We start from the raw sequence: 15,120 nt of genomic DNA, 5'->3' as shown, positions 1-15,120 counted from the left end.
GATCTCAGCAGGTTATTTTCTACTCTACAGATAATTTTTATTGTAAAATAGTAATTTTCAAGAGGAGAGCGAAAGTTTCAGCTCTCAAGTAGACCCAGAGAAGGACATATTAGGGGTTTACTCTGACATGTTCATCAAGGTTTTACTAACAGTTTGCATAACTGCATGTGTGAGTATCAGGCATTTCAGAGATATGGGCTCCAGAAAGTATTCCATTAGATTGGCAGGGTTAGATGTGTTTTAAAGATTCCATTTTTGTTCATTACACTGTGATAAGTAAATACTTAAGCTAGAGGCTTGACTAAGATGCATTCTATACAGAGAGTGCCATTCAAGTGATGCATAAGTGATAAGTTTAAGATCTTCTTATGAAATTTCAGGTTTTGAAACATGATTGTGTATGATGCAAGGGAGATATTTTACTGTTACAAATACTGGTAGCACAAAGAATCCACGTGAAGGAGGATCACAAAGTATTGCTACTTTCCCCACACAGTTTCTCACTACAGCAAGAAGGGAACCTGCTTTGAAGGAAGCAGAAGTAGAGGCAATATTCATATAAACCACAGCATAGTGCTTGCAAAAATTAATCCCATCTTTCCTCTTCTATTTGAGCTTGGAATCTTCTGCTTAACCTACTTAAACGATGAGATTTTGAAGTCAAGCAGTGCCTTGCAAGTCTGTGCTTGTGCTTTGTAACAGGTGGAGATGGAGGATTTTGATGCAAATATTGAAGACCAGAAGGAAGAAGCCAAGAAGGATGCAGCAGAGGAAGAAGAGAGTGAACTGGTAGGAGACACATCAGCCATCTCTAACAAAATGCTTTTTAATATGTCTGAGGGAGAGTCTCGATCTTATAAATGCCAACCCATTGCCATTCTTAGCAGTGCGATTTTAATACACACATCTATAGTCATTTGTTCCTTAAACATTTCTAAGAGAACTTTAATGTCAAATCATGTTATTCCTATCTGATTATTTATTTAAATAATCTGAGAGTGTATGCCACAAACGGCATTATCAGAGTATCATGGCAACATGCCTCTTGCAAACATTTATTTATAAGTTACGGTACACGATAGCTCTCTCTTCCAGCTTGTCTAAGTGTCATACCAGGTGGAGGGATGGGAAGAATGGGCACAGATTCCTTTAGCTTATTTTCTTTCACATGTCTAAAGAACTCGTCTCAACTGTCATAGTGTATGACAACAGTTATGAAGAATATTTTCTCTGCTGAGGCTTTCTGACTTTGTCAGTAGGTATTTCCAAGCAGAGGGATTAGATCTCTTGGATGAATGAAGGTTAGAGAGAGTTCTGTAGGCTGGCTTTTTTGGGTAAGTTTTTAAAAGGCTGCGGAAGGCCTCTGAATGTAACTTCTTGGTATGTGTTGGAGCTACAACTGGTCAGTGCTTGAAGAGTTGAATGTGTCAAACCCTGGTTCCCACAACCAAGCAGTTAAATTCCAATAAACAGGAAGTAACCAAAAATGTCTGGGATGAGCGAAGTCCATTCTCTTGATGGAAAATTACAAATTACTCTTCCTCATGAGTGGTAGTATAGAAAACGGATGAAATACACAATAACAAAAATAAAATTTAGGAAGAGTGGATTTTAATAAACATCTGGTTTGGGGCTTTGCATGTGTTTTTTTTCTTTTTTGTTTGGTTTTCTTTTTAGCAATATGATTCATTCTCTGCTAAATTATTCTCTGGCACAGAGTATGAGACTGCATAAAGTGGGATTAGAACTCTTTAAAAATGCATCCATGTTTACAAGAATATGGCTGCTAGCTTCTCATTTCTTGAAAATGAGTTATATCTAGAATAGAAAGTTGTCTTTTAGCATTTGAGAGAAATCTGTGCATAACTCTGTGTGTGTGTGTTTATGGGCTCTGGGGAGTGTCCTGTTGCACAGCACATCATAAGAATAAGCTTTTTCTTTATAAGACAAGGAGAAAGCATGGTGGTGGAAACTGTGCAAATTATTAATACCTAAAAATAAACTACATAAAAGAATGTTTTCTATTCCAAGTCACAAGAGGTGAAAAACAGCAAAGAATAATCTGCCGTATGTAATCTTTGCCATTCAGTCACATGGCTGATTTCAGAGAGGTGTTTCAGACAGGAAAGTATTTGGTATCTGTCGCCTTCTTGAGAACAGTTGGTAAAGGTTCTTCATTTCGTTCTCCTGTACTTCTCTTAATCCTGGGGAAAGAGAGAAGTCTCAAGCTCCATCTGGCAAATGTCCTTGAAATATCCAACTGTCTCGTACCAAAGGATGAATTCTGAATCTTTTCTTATCCTATCCGAAGACTGGGATATTAAGCAGATTCAGCACACATTAGGGCATTTCACACCATCAAAGTCACTCTTCTGTTGCTGTTGTCAACTCTCATAGGGTTGTTTGAAGCGTTCAGACAATTCTTGTTTTTCTGTGCTTGATGGTATGAATTATTGACACATTTAACTTAGTGTTCTCACCAATGTATCACACACTGCTTTGTTCAATACATGCTCCTAGCTGTGGTATAACTTTTCTGAGCATATTTTTATGTGCAATATGTTTGAAAAGTACAAATATACATATATACCTGAAATTCATTTATTTGTCACAATGAAATATTGCAGCACAAACTGTTTTAGTTTGTATTAACTACAGACTTGATCAAAAACATTAAAATAGAGAAATCTGATAATCTCAAATCACTGATACAAGCTTGATAGAAAAATAAAGGGTCTGTAAAAGATTTTGGAACAGAATGCTGAATGAAAACAAAAGCAGTGTAGCTCTCTGTCATGGTACACTGATTTAGTAACTCAGCATTAATGAATACACAGGTGTTCACAGTGGAGGCAACCTATAAATAGAGCAGGAAAGGAATTAGTATATTAAAACTTGTCTGTGAATTGTTTTCTTGTTGAAATCTGTTAGAATAGTTCTTTTCCCTCCATATTAAAAATCATTAAAACGAACTCTCCACAAGGGTTCCATTTCACCACAGTGAGCTTTTTATGTGATTGCAGAGAAAATTTCAGCTGCTTAGATTAGGAATAAAGCTACTTATAAGAGTTACCAATAATTGCTTAGCAAGGATTTGTGTAAGAGTATAAAATGAAAAGACTACAAGAAAATACCTTAAATAAATACCTTTTTGCCAAATTTAGTATTATTTTCATTTGCAAGGAATGAACTGGCTTAAGATTATTATATGTAAAATGTATGATGACGTGTAGCGAAAAAGTGTTTGGAAATAATCTTTGAACCATGATGAGGGTTATTTTTAAATGAAAAAACGATTAAGTCGCAGTTTCAGCAGATACTACCTCATTTAAACTAGAAAAAAATTGTGGACTGACTACTCATACAAGAGTATAGTATGTTCATCTGAAAGGATTATTAAATGAAGCTTGTGTGTAGTAAATCTGGAAATATATTAAAAACGTTTGACTAAGGTATATTTTGCATTTGACTAAGGTAACTTGCATTTGTAAAGTCTTGAATACTCTTAATGCCTGATAAATTGTGTCGCTATAACTTTGCCTCTTGGGATATTATAACCTAGTAACTGCACACAGCACCACTGCTATCTGTTAGACTCGTTCTGGAGTTCTGTGTTGGCAGAGCAGCATTCTTGTAATGATGTGCAAGGGCTGCTAAAGTCACTTTCTGAAAGGGAACTAAGTGGATGCAGAAGTTCTGAAATACTGAGTAACTTGTTTCCTTCATCTGATAACAAGAATTGTGCCTTACAAAAAGAAATACCTTAAGCTCCCATTGTAATGCTGTTTCCAGTTCAAAAGTGATATGCATGTGTTGCTCTCTCTAATCCTCCGAGCTTCTCTCTGTGTATGATTTAGGGTTACATTCCGAAAAGCAAATGGGAGATGGACACTTCTGAGGCAAAGCTAGGTGGGTATTTATTTTTTCCTGTTTCTTATAGTTGGTATCTGATGATATTTGCAAAACTTTAATTTCCATTTTCACTGTGCCTCCCTACCAAAGACAAATAAAAGTACTGGTCTCATACACATCTGAAACTGCAGAAGCTTCAATACAGAAAAGGAATTTCTCTCTGCCACCAGAGGCATGGGAATTATGACTTTCTAACCATTGCTGTTTTATATACTCATTAATTGTTCTTCCATCTGTTCAAGGAAGGTATTGTGTTGTAAATTTTTTTAAAATGGTATTTCTATTATTTATTCATCTCCTCTGTATTATAAAAAGTGACGAGTCAACTTACATTGCACTGCATTCTTGTTCATACTGCATATGTGTTTCTCAAGCATAAATGTTGTCAGTAACTACTCACTTTCTTGGAGACTTGCATAGTAGGTAAAATTGTATTGATGATGCATCTTACTTCCCAAAACTGGCATGTATGAGGACAAAGAAGTACCATATGTTTAAATTGGTTCTGAATGAATCGGCATCATCTTTTCAGCAAGTTATGTGTTAATAAGTTAAAGTTTATTAAGCATTTCGAATTTCAGGAGGATACTAGGATTTTTCTAAGTAGGATACAGAATGGACTATCCAGGACTTACAAGGGCATGATGTTTGCTGCACTTCTGTTCTGATTAGTGTTGCTGGCTGCGTTGTGTATAAGTGCTAATATTACAATTCTATCAAAGTCAAAAGCGACCTTCAGGTTGAAATGCAGGCACCATGGATATGATGCAATATGTACATGTGGAAAGACATCTTTAGTCATTATGTTTTTGTGGGATTTTTCGTTCTATTTTTTTCCCTAGTGAACAGTAATGGTACTAAGCCAAGATTTTATGAATTGAAAGCGCGTAAAACTACCATTTTCTATCACATCTTTGAGAAGTAATAAATACCTGAATGGGATACAGTATGTCTTAGCATTTTTTGAGATCTTCTGCATGTGGTACAGCCCTGTGTATGATTACTTTCCAATAACCAAAATAACAGTTGTACAACAGAAACAGCATCAGAAATTCTGGCTTACATAAAGCAAATTTTAATCTCTTGCTGCTAACTGCTTAGCTGCACCACGTCTTCTGCTGCTGTGCTCTCTTTTAAGTCATTTAAATATTTGTGGAATATTTTGGCTTTGTGGCACCTGCAGTAAAACTGGAGGAGATTCATATTCAATGCTTGCAGCATGTCAAACAGCTTAGCAGTTCAAGACAAAGATTTTTCTGCATTCTTGGTATACAAGTTAATTGCTTTTCATATCTTAAGATTATTTCTTAAATTTGTAATGATTTTTTCCAACTCTGCCTTGTTGAAGAACGCAAGGCTCTGATGCGTTGTGTGTTATTCCAAATAATATATACTCTTTTTTAAATACTAAGTAGGAACAGATGTGTTGTGCTGCATAGAGAGAACTTTTAAGTCATCCCATGCCTTTTATAAATATGGCAGGAGTCCAGAGTGTGTTCTAAAAGTTTTTATGGGTAGTTTCTAGTAAATGTGAGGACTGTGGCTACAGCAGAAATCTACAGATAGCTGTCAAAATCTACCTCATTCATGATCAAATACTGCTAACGACAGAATTTTGCTGACTTTCTTTCCATGTGGAAAATCCATAATAGAAAATGCAAGAGGATTTTTATATGGTCTCCAGTTAACATAAACGTCAAACTGGGAGAGAGCAGCAGAGTCAATTTTACTCTAACATAAATTACTTGCAAGACTGTTGGAATAATACCAATCAGTTAACAAACTGGATCTTAGCAGACTGTAAGTCACAGGTGCTGAGAAGGTCTTTCTATTAAATCTGTATTCATAATTTTACTTTCCTAACTACCCTCTGGATTCATATTTATAAATATAGAGAACTACGGATTAAAAGTAAATTCTGACAGAACATATGTTATAAAAAGCCTGGCATTCCTACGTAACAAATGCTGTTTTGTTTGTTTATTTTTGAAAAACTACTTTGTGAGGGCAGGCAGCTTTTAGCTCAGGGTATGCTTTATAAGCACTTGCAGTCTGAGTAATAATTATATTTAATTCACAGTAAGATCTTGCTGGTTATTCACAGGCCCATTTCAGTAGATGACATATCAGAATTATTTCCTGAAAGGCATGTAAACTGTGGTATGCATTTGTCATTCCCAAGTTGGGTTGTTTCCTGGGAGCTGGCCTGCCCATTAGGTTTATTGCATGAGTCCCAGCGGGCATGCATTTGCAGAGGTTGTCTAAGTGCAGAATCCGAAAACAATTCTGTAAGTCCTCTTTTGCCTTTTGGCTTTCTTTCTGAATAGATACTGTTACAGGAGGACACGAGATCTTACTAATCGCAGAAAGCCTTAGAAAAGGACTGAAAAACATGAGCTCTTCTAGCTGCAGTGCTGACTTGTGCCAATCACCATGCTGTTTGCCCCAGAGCACTTGCTTTAGTTCAAATTTACTTTGGCAGGGTTGATGCATTCCTCTGACTATGTATGCTGGTACAGTGTTTCCTTATGTGTTGTGACTGCACAGCCACATTTTTATTCTAAAATCTGGTCACTACTGTTTCAGTCTGTCTCAGTGCATCGTACACTCAAGCTCTTAAACTTACAGAAATGGACTAATGTTCTTAAAATTTGACCATGTTAAGTGTTTAGTATGGTACTGTGTTTCAAAGTGTGGCTTAGCGGTGAGTTGGACAAACGTCTACTAAAGGAGAAATGCCATAGCTGAAGTTCTGATACCACTGTAAAATTTGCTCTGGAATGCAAATAACATTTAAGTTAAATCTTTGTAGCTTTTGTACAAGAAAGGCAAACAAAAACAAAAAAATGTAGTCGATTGATTTAGTTTGAGCAAAGTATGTAATTTACTTTCAGAAGCTATTATTACAATTCTAAAGGTGAGTTTTTCATTCTACAGATTTCCAAAAATGCTGCTGTTTCGTTGTTTGTAAAATTGAAATGGTGATTTCTTTGATAGTTTAACACTCAGTAATCATCATCTGCCATAAATATTCACAAGCACCGTTGTTACAAAATGACACCTTGTCTTGGTTTCAGGAAGAAATACATATGTATATATTTTGTGGTAGGCTTTTGACATTTCCTTAGAGTGTGTCTGCTGCATGTGAACCATGAGAGTATGGGTGGAAGCAGATCTCTCTGGAAAGGAAGGCAATCCAACTTCAAAAATGGAAGGAGAAAACATTTTAAAATAAACTCTGTATAGCACTAACAAAAAGGGACGGAGGGGAACTGATATGGGCTGAATGGCTCCTGAACTCCCCTGGTTATGAGTTACGCATTTCTTGGGACTGTGTTCAGTTGGTCTGTGTGCAGCAGGGAGTGGGACGCTGGAAATAAGATCTGCTTGCATCATAGCAGGTTGCCTTCCAGCAGGAATACACCTGTGTTATGCATAACTGTCAGCAGAGCTCCTGAACTTCCAGTTCTTTATGTTCCTAAATGCTCCTCAATCTGTTTGTTGCTATCCCTTCAAATACCTCTTCTTTTTCTCGTAACCCTTACTCCGTGAATGTTTTACACTGATCGATCTGAAAGTAATACTGAGGAATAGTGTGAGTATGGCGTGTGCTGGAGTAACAGAGGAATATTTTGTAAATTAATTTTGTCTTCTAGAGGGAGTACCAGCTTTCTGTGGAGATTGAGCTTCAAACTTGGCAGATTTAACTTAGAGCAAAGAAGAACTTTAAATGAATCATGTCACAAGATACCATGAAACAGATACAAATATTCTGCACACAGTTTTCTGAAGTGTTGTTTTTTGATTTGCTTGGTTTGGGTTTTATTTTGTTTTGTTGTTTTTGTTTTTGTTTTTTTTTTTTCTTTTCTATTTTGTTTTCAGAGAGGGATTAAAATGTTTTCTTGGAAGAAGTTCTGTATCTGTTATAGAGAAATGGGACAGAAGTGGATTCTTAAAAACTTTAGAGTTGTATGAGAGAGAAATCACTTCACCAGGTTATGGCACTGAACTTTAGTATCATGTCTACATCACCATTGCCTCACATCCTCTCTGTTGTTGCTCTTCTCTCTCCAATGTTAAGTTAAAAAAAAAAAAAAAAATCATCTCTGAACTGATCTTCTTTAAATACATACTCTTGAACATCCTCTTCTGCTCTCCAGAAAATATGTTGCTTTGTACTTGGTTTATTTCAGAGACCTTTGGTGGGTAAATCTAATTACAGTGGTGACTTTTGAAGCACGGTTACTGACATCACTGGAAATGGCTCACAGAACGTAACTACCAAGCTTAGTATTCCTTCTGCATATGCCTAGTTTTTGGCTTATGAAATGATAGCGTACAGCAACATACTTAGTACTAGGATTTACTTCGACTTGTGAAGCCTGTTTTCATTTTCATGTCTTATTGCTCATAATCTTAAAATGAGAAATTCCTTCATCTCCTTTCCAAAAGCAATTGACCACATAATTTTAAGAAGGTGTTATTTTTTCACTGAAAATAAGTGTCTAAAGAGGAACAAAATTTTAGAACCTAGGAGTGGAACTGTTTCTCTTCATGCATTTATTTGTTCAATAAGAAAAAGAAGAAAATGATGACTGTTGGACAAGCATACTTCTCAAATATTTGTGACTGACTTCTTGCATCATGAAACAAAAAAATCTGAGATTTTTTTTTTCCAGTCCTGGAGGAATTTTTGGGGTGGTTCTTCCTTACAGGGTGAAGAAAAATGGGAGGTCAGGGTTTCAGGGGACGGTTTTGTTCAGCAGAAACAGAACCTCAAAAACTTGTTTTCGATGCGTAAAATTATATGATCGTCACTTATTCCGTGATATTGCATGTATGTAATGATTGACACAGTATTAAACCCCAAATGTGGGAGAGATACTACAGCTTTGGTCTTGTGTTCTAATATAGAACAGGTGGATCTGTAGTTCCTTAAAGAGCTATGGTGGCTGTATCGTACTTGTAAGTACAGACTCTATATGGTATGAGCATCCAGAAAAGCAAGCTGTTTCCCCTCGTACAAATAACAAGACTGAGTGTTCTTGCCACACAGTTAATGTGAAAGATCAATAAAACTTGAAAATGGTGCTGAGTCTTCTAGTTTATTTCAACTCTCATCATACTGCCTATCAAGATAACCTGGATGTGCAAGTTCTGCTGATCATTCTTTTGAAAATATTTCGTCTCGCATCTTGTTTGTGTGAATAATAGGAAAAAAAATCTCCTTTAACTCTGAGGCTCTGTGTTTGTTCTCAGACAAGCTGGATGGTTTGCGGACTGGCACTAAAAGGAAACGTGACTGGGAAGCCATTGCCAGCAGAATGGAAGATTATCTACAGCTTCCAGATGACTATGATACTCGTGCTTCTGAACCTGGAAAGAAAAGGGTAATAAACTTTCAAATGACTTTCTGTAGATGACCATTGAAAGGTTTCTGTGATGAAGAGTTTGTATCAAGTCAGTCAGCGTATATGAATATGGGGATTTCACTGATTTGCGTTTTATTTTCCATTAGATTCTGTAGGAGAATAGAGTCTTCCAGAGATAAACAGATCATGTATAACGAAGTGAGGAGTTGTAGATAATGAAAGTTAACTACGTGTGGCATGTCTTTTGAGATTGAGAATGGAGTCATGTCCCAGTTCGTGCTGAGGAAGAAGATGCACTTTGTTTCAGAGGAACACATAGAGTCCTTTTTTTAAGGCTTTACATTGTGTAATGAAATGGTGTGATATACAGTGTATGTTCTAAGACAAGATGATGGTGACTTTATTAAACTAATTTTTTGTTAGGTTTTATAATAAGTAGGCAGAGAAACAATTCACTGTTCTTAACTGTCAAAAAGATTCAGCTGAGGAAAACATCAACTATGTAGGTCCATTATCAGTAAAGCCTTGAAGTTATCTCCTGCATATACCTTGCATATAGCTTGGGAAGAGGGTGTTTAAGAAGGTCGCTTCAACCACTCTATATGTACTTCTGTTCTGAGCATAAACTGCTACATTTTCAAATACCACTGAAAAAAGAAAATCATAGAGGAAGATCAAAGAGGTAATAGGTAGGGTGCTTATTTTTTCCAAAACAGACAAGCTTTTGCTTTCAGAATTGCATCTTCAAATCTGACTGATACAACATGCTTAAATTTACCATTTGACATGTATAACACATTGGTATTCTTCTGTATTCTTAAATGGTAGGATTATCACAAATACCACTATGTGGTGGAAAAGAATATACAAGCTTACATTCAGAGAGTAGCCAACATTAATAACTACAGACTAATTTTTTGTAGTTTGCTTTTCTATATGTCCCATGAACCTTTATTTAAAGATGAAAGAACAACAAACAAAAAAAGGAACATCATTTGCATCTGTGCAAACAATACAGTATGTGAAGAAACATATTTACTACCAGATAAAGATACTCAGACATGCTTTCTAACTCATCGCTTCTGCCATAAGCTTTGTACTCAAGCAGATACTCAACTGTCTGGATTTATATTTCTATCCACTGTGAATATATGTTATTGTTTATTAATCTGTTTATTATATTGTATATTAATCTGTTTAAAACAAAACGTGAGGTTAAAAGTATGCGGAGCTTGTTATGTTAGCTTCAAGGAAAATGTAAGGAACCAGGGAGGGAGGAGAGAATGATGTGTGTATATGTATACAAATCTAGAAATACCTGTTACAGCCAGCTCTGCACTAAAGCTGATAAGAAACTGTGGGTCTTCTTCAGACTACAGTTGATTTTGCAGCTAAGTTATTTTTCATACTTATTTTTTAGTGAATGAGTTGGTCAGCAATGCAATTCATTCAACTTTGCCCCTAAAAGTAGTTTGAGTTGACAGTCCGTGTTTAGGTTTGTTGGTTTGCTTTGTAAAGTCGAGTAGAAAACACAGGTGGTACTGAACAGTGTGTGAGAGAAAGGGAGTAACTAAGACATTTTCAGGGGATGTGATGGTGGAAGAAATCAGGCATTGCATATCAATATGAATATCTGAGGAAGTTCAGATAGAATGTGGAATTAGGGGGGTGCTGGCAGAAAGGTGATATGGGTACGTCCAAAAGTAACAGATCAGTCTGAATGGGACTGATCAGCAGGATGTCAGGGCTCCTTCACTTACTGTTTTTCTTGTCCTGCAGTTGTGTGTTGCTGTTGAGTTCCTGGACGGTGGCCATTTATCATCACCTTCCTCCCTCCCCGCAGTTACACTCCCCTCCCCGTACCCCCACATCGTGTCTGGGTTTGTGGGCGAGGAAGTGACTGTGTGTGTTTGAACAGGATGAGTGCAAGTGATCTGCATGACAGTGAAGAGCCATAGAGGAAAGGGAAGGAAGCATTGCTTTGCATAGGAAAGTAACTGTAGTGATTCTTCATCTCTCAGAACTATGGCATTGAAATGGAAAATGTTAATCACACGTACCTTTTTTCTACTTCATTGAACATTCAGGATATTCAATTAAAAATAACGTAACCGGTGCCATTTCTATCTTTACTCATCAGAGAACAAAATAATCACCTGCTGGAATTAAAACGAGTACAAATCAGAATTCTTATACTCTCATCTGCAGTGGGAAGCTTAGATGTGTCTCAGGAGTTCATAAGGGATTGTCCTACTGATAGTATGTTCTCCATAGGTGCGGTGGGCAGATCTAGAAGAAAAAAAAGATGCAGACAGGAAAAGGGCCATTGGTTTTGTTGTTGGACAAACAGATTGGGAGAAGATAACAGATGAAAGTGGTCATCTTGCTGAGAGAGCCCTCAACCGTACCAAGTATATATGAAAAAGTGGTTAATGGGAATTTTGTGCCTTTAAGGTAAGTATACAGTGGTTTTGCATGTTTATGGCCTTGGTATTGTTTTATTTGTTTGGTTATTTTAGTTTGTTGTTTTTTTTTAGGGTTGGGTGTTGGGTTTTTTAGAGTGTTGCAGGTCTTGCCTCTGTTAGAGTTCTCCCAGACAAGATTATTTGATTTGGAACCCTGTATAGTAGCTGTCAGCTGTGCACTTCTCAGTGTGCGTTCCCCTGTACAGCATCTAAAAATTAAAGGAGAAAAATTGTCAGCTCTCAGAGTCTCCAAGCCCTGCTAAAAGGAAAAGTGTTTTCATTATAAGAATAGCCTAGCTGTATGCTTTGGCCTGTCTAGTTCAGATTTTGCTTACTTTTATCTTAACTCTGACCATTTTAACTGCTGTTTTACATGATGTAACAAACTTTTCCTTTCTTTACAGGCCATTTGCTCTGAGGAGATGTGAACCAAGGTGTCATGAGCATCTTGCATGGGTCATGTCACTCCCACCTTCACAGTTTTTCTTTTGGTATTTTAGTTTCAGCAATTTTTTGAGATATTGGCAAATAACCAGTGCCCTCAAAAAAAAAAATCCCGCTGCTCCTAAGTGAGAGAGACAGTTTACTTTTTAATATTTTTGAAGGGGGGGAGGGGGGGAGAGGGGAGGGCCAGTAGTTTTAGCTGCTGTTTGTGGGATAAAGTGGAAGGATTAGACAGATGTTACCTCCACTGTACTGTCACAGAATGTTTATCACCTTTGCTTTGTGGCCGTTCTCGTTTTATACTGTATGTACCTTGTAGCTTATTGTACTAGGAAGCAGAACAATAAATTTCACTATAAACTCTGTGTTCTTGGTGGACCATATAGCATGGTTTTTGTTTCACATTTTAATTGTGGTCTGTGTGTTCACATATTGACAGTGCTCAGAGCCATCCTTACCTGGAAGAGGTGCTCATAACTCTGGAATGTGTCCTGTCTTCCAGGTTTATCACCTGCTCTTCCTCTCAGAGACAGCTCCATTAAGGCCCCAGGTTTTGCTGGCCTTTAGGAGCCATTATCATTCTCTTTCTTCTGGGAGAGCAGAAATGATCATTTTCTGGATCCTAGTTTCTCAGTTATGTTAAATTTCCATTACTACGTGAGTATAAATTTTTTTGGATGCCTCTGAAATACTCAGGGTAGTAATGCAAGAAAAATGGTTCTTTAACGCTGAACTTGAAAGCTATGGCATTCAACTGTAGCATTCTTTGGAGGGCAGCATAGAAAATTCATTTTGGTCTTAGTATGTCTTTTAGTCAACGCTGGTTGACATTTCAGGACATTTCATTCCATTTGTAAGTCTACTGTCTTGTAGAGAAACATCGTAAAAAGAAGCAACAGACACCAGAAGTTATACCCATGTATTCCTGTATAAGTATGTTGAACTTGCTGAAAAATAATAGTCCACACTATAAAAAGTGGTGCAAAATCTTCATAGATGCTGACATACCATTTCTGCACAGTATCACAGGTTTGCTGGTGAAAACTTTCTTTTGTCCTCTCAGGTTTTGAAGCAAATACCTTGTGTTGACAACGTTGTGACCAGGCAAGGTGTTTACATCCTAAAATAATTGTTTTAGTGGTGAACTGAAATTTTTCTCCTGATCTTTCTGAGGGAAGCAAATGAAGTCCTGAATTTCCTTCTCTGCTACTCTTTGTTGCTCTGCTGAGTGATTGCGTTGTGGTTTTCTTCTAGGTTCGGAAATGAGCTGGTTCTGATGTGGTTATGGTTTATGTTGTTGAGGAGAGCTAATGGTGCTAATGGATGGGTTTGTTTGCCATTCTAATGGCTCGGGTTTTTGGTTTTTCATCTTTGTCTATGGTGCATGATTGAAAGCTCTCTGGAAAATATATGAATATATGAACTTGTGTTATGCCCTGAATGTGTTTAATACAAGAAAACCAAGCTCCCTGAATGCAATGTTTTTAAAGTTGAAGGTAATGAATATGCATTTGCTGTGTATGCATGCTATTATGTAGCACATGTACTTTCTCTTTTAAGTGTTGCCAAGTGATCTTTGAATTCTGGCTGAGAGTTGTTCACAAAGGAAAAATAATAGTTAAGAAATAATTTACCTTGTATATTGTTGTGGAAATCAGGCAAGCTTCACTTAAGAGAAGCTGCTCACAGGTATGTGTAAAATGGCTTTCAGTCTACCATAAGTCGTCCCTAACAGAACTGGAGTTCTTGTGACACACATACCACTGTTAAGAGTTGATGCTGTTTCTTGACTTTTAAGAAGCTTCTTGACTTGTTAATTGTTGTCTGTATTTTTGGTGGAAAAAACTAAACCAGGACCTTTTCTGACACTACCTTTCCAGGCTAAATAATATTTCTGGAGCATGCAAAGGAATAGCATGTGACAGAACTGATTTTATTGTGTACTACTATTAACAATTTTGAAAACTTTTTCAGCAGCTAACACTCAGGTTACATCAAGTTTGTGTGGTTAATGCAGAGTTAAAGAGATGGACAGAAAATACACCTGGTCATACTTAATTCTAATAAGAGAAAGAAAATGAATCAGCCTTCAAATTTATGGCAAAACTTCAATTATGAAAACACCTTGGGGGTGCTAGTGGTGGTTGTTCTTTTTTTGTGGCTCCCTAAAGTTCCACCTTTTCCATTTCAGTGATATTGCCATCTGTTTCAGTTGGTTTGAAAGTTTTGCAGGTTAGTTTTCATCTGGTTGATGGGAAGTAGCTCTCAAAGAAAATAACATTGTGCCAGAGCTACAGCGTGTAACAGATTCCTCATACCTTAGTCCTTCATTGAGTGAACAAATTAAGCAAAAATGAGAAATTCATCCTTGCTGCTGGCACAGAACTGAGAGTGGCTGGGTAGTCCAATGCTTGGCTTATAGTCAGAGTCTGGTGATGAGTGATTTCTGTTTTGTCTGGAGAATCTTTTGCTATAGAACCCAGTAAGGCTTGATCCTGATTTAGTTCTTAACTCGTCTGCTCACGATATTGGCTCGAGAATCTGTCACAGCAATGAACAGAAAAAAATGTTCGTTTTGATAAGTGGCTAAATAGGAAAATATGCATCCAGCACTTTCAGGTCCATCTTTTTCTATGCACGCAATTACGTTAACTCTAAATTAGACTGTTACTGTGTAGTGCATCACATTTAAAAACACAACCCTGAAAAAAAAATCATCAGCTGATACCGAACGGAGCTGCCTCTACCTCTTGAGCAAATTTGACTGTTAAGAGTATTTTCTGTGAATTGCGATTTTAATGGCACCTCATTTTTCTTAAGACTTTCTGCTTTGTTAAGAACACTGAAACTACCTACCTCATGTAAGAAGTACATGTGCTTTTTGCAAGGAAACATGTAACCTAAGACAATGTGTGGATACATGAACA

At 37.0% G+C, this 15,120-nt stretch overlaps 1 protein-coding gene across 7 annotated transcripts in view; it reads left to right on the top strand.

Moving 5' to 3' along the window:
- YLPM1 (YLP motif containing 1) overlaps window positions 1-12,576 on the top strand; it is a 38,194-nt gene extending 25,618 nt beyond the window's left edge. For 4 of the 7 annotated variants that reach the window (XM_084519608.1, XM_084519609.1, XM_084519607.1 and 1 more), the window contains 5 exons: window positions 703-789; window positions 3,858-3,909; window positions 9,172-9,302; window positions 11,559-11,738; window positions 12,154-12,576. In XM_084519608.1, coding sequence (XP_084375734.1) covers window positions 703-789; window positions 3,858-3,909; window positions 9,172-9,302; window positions 11,559-11,705 — 417 coding nt within the window. In that variant the 3' untranslated portion in view covers window positions 11,706-11,738; window positions 12,154-12,576. Of the gene's footprint in view, window positions 1-702; window positions 790-3,857; window positions 3,910-7,568; window positions 8,073-9,171; window positions 9,303-11,558; window positions 11,739-12,153 lie in introns of those variants that run through there. The other 3 variants (XR_014693188.1, XR_014693189.1, XM_084519610.1) reach the window with 2 other exon arrangements.
- The last annotated feature ends 2,544 nt before the right edge of the window (window positions 12,577-15,120 follow it).

Source organism: Aythya ferina, assembly GCF_964211825.1.
Source record: "Aythya ferina genome assembly, chromosome: 5".
NCBI lineage: Eukaryota > Metazoa > Chordata > Aves > Anseriformes > Anatidae > Aythya > Aythya ferina.
This window is presented reverse-complemented; position numbering and strand designations above follow the sequence as displayed.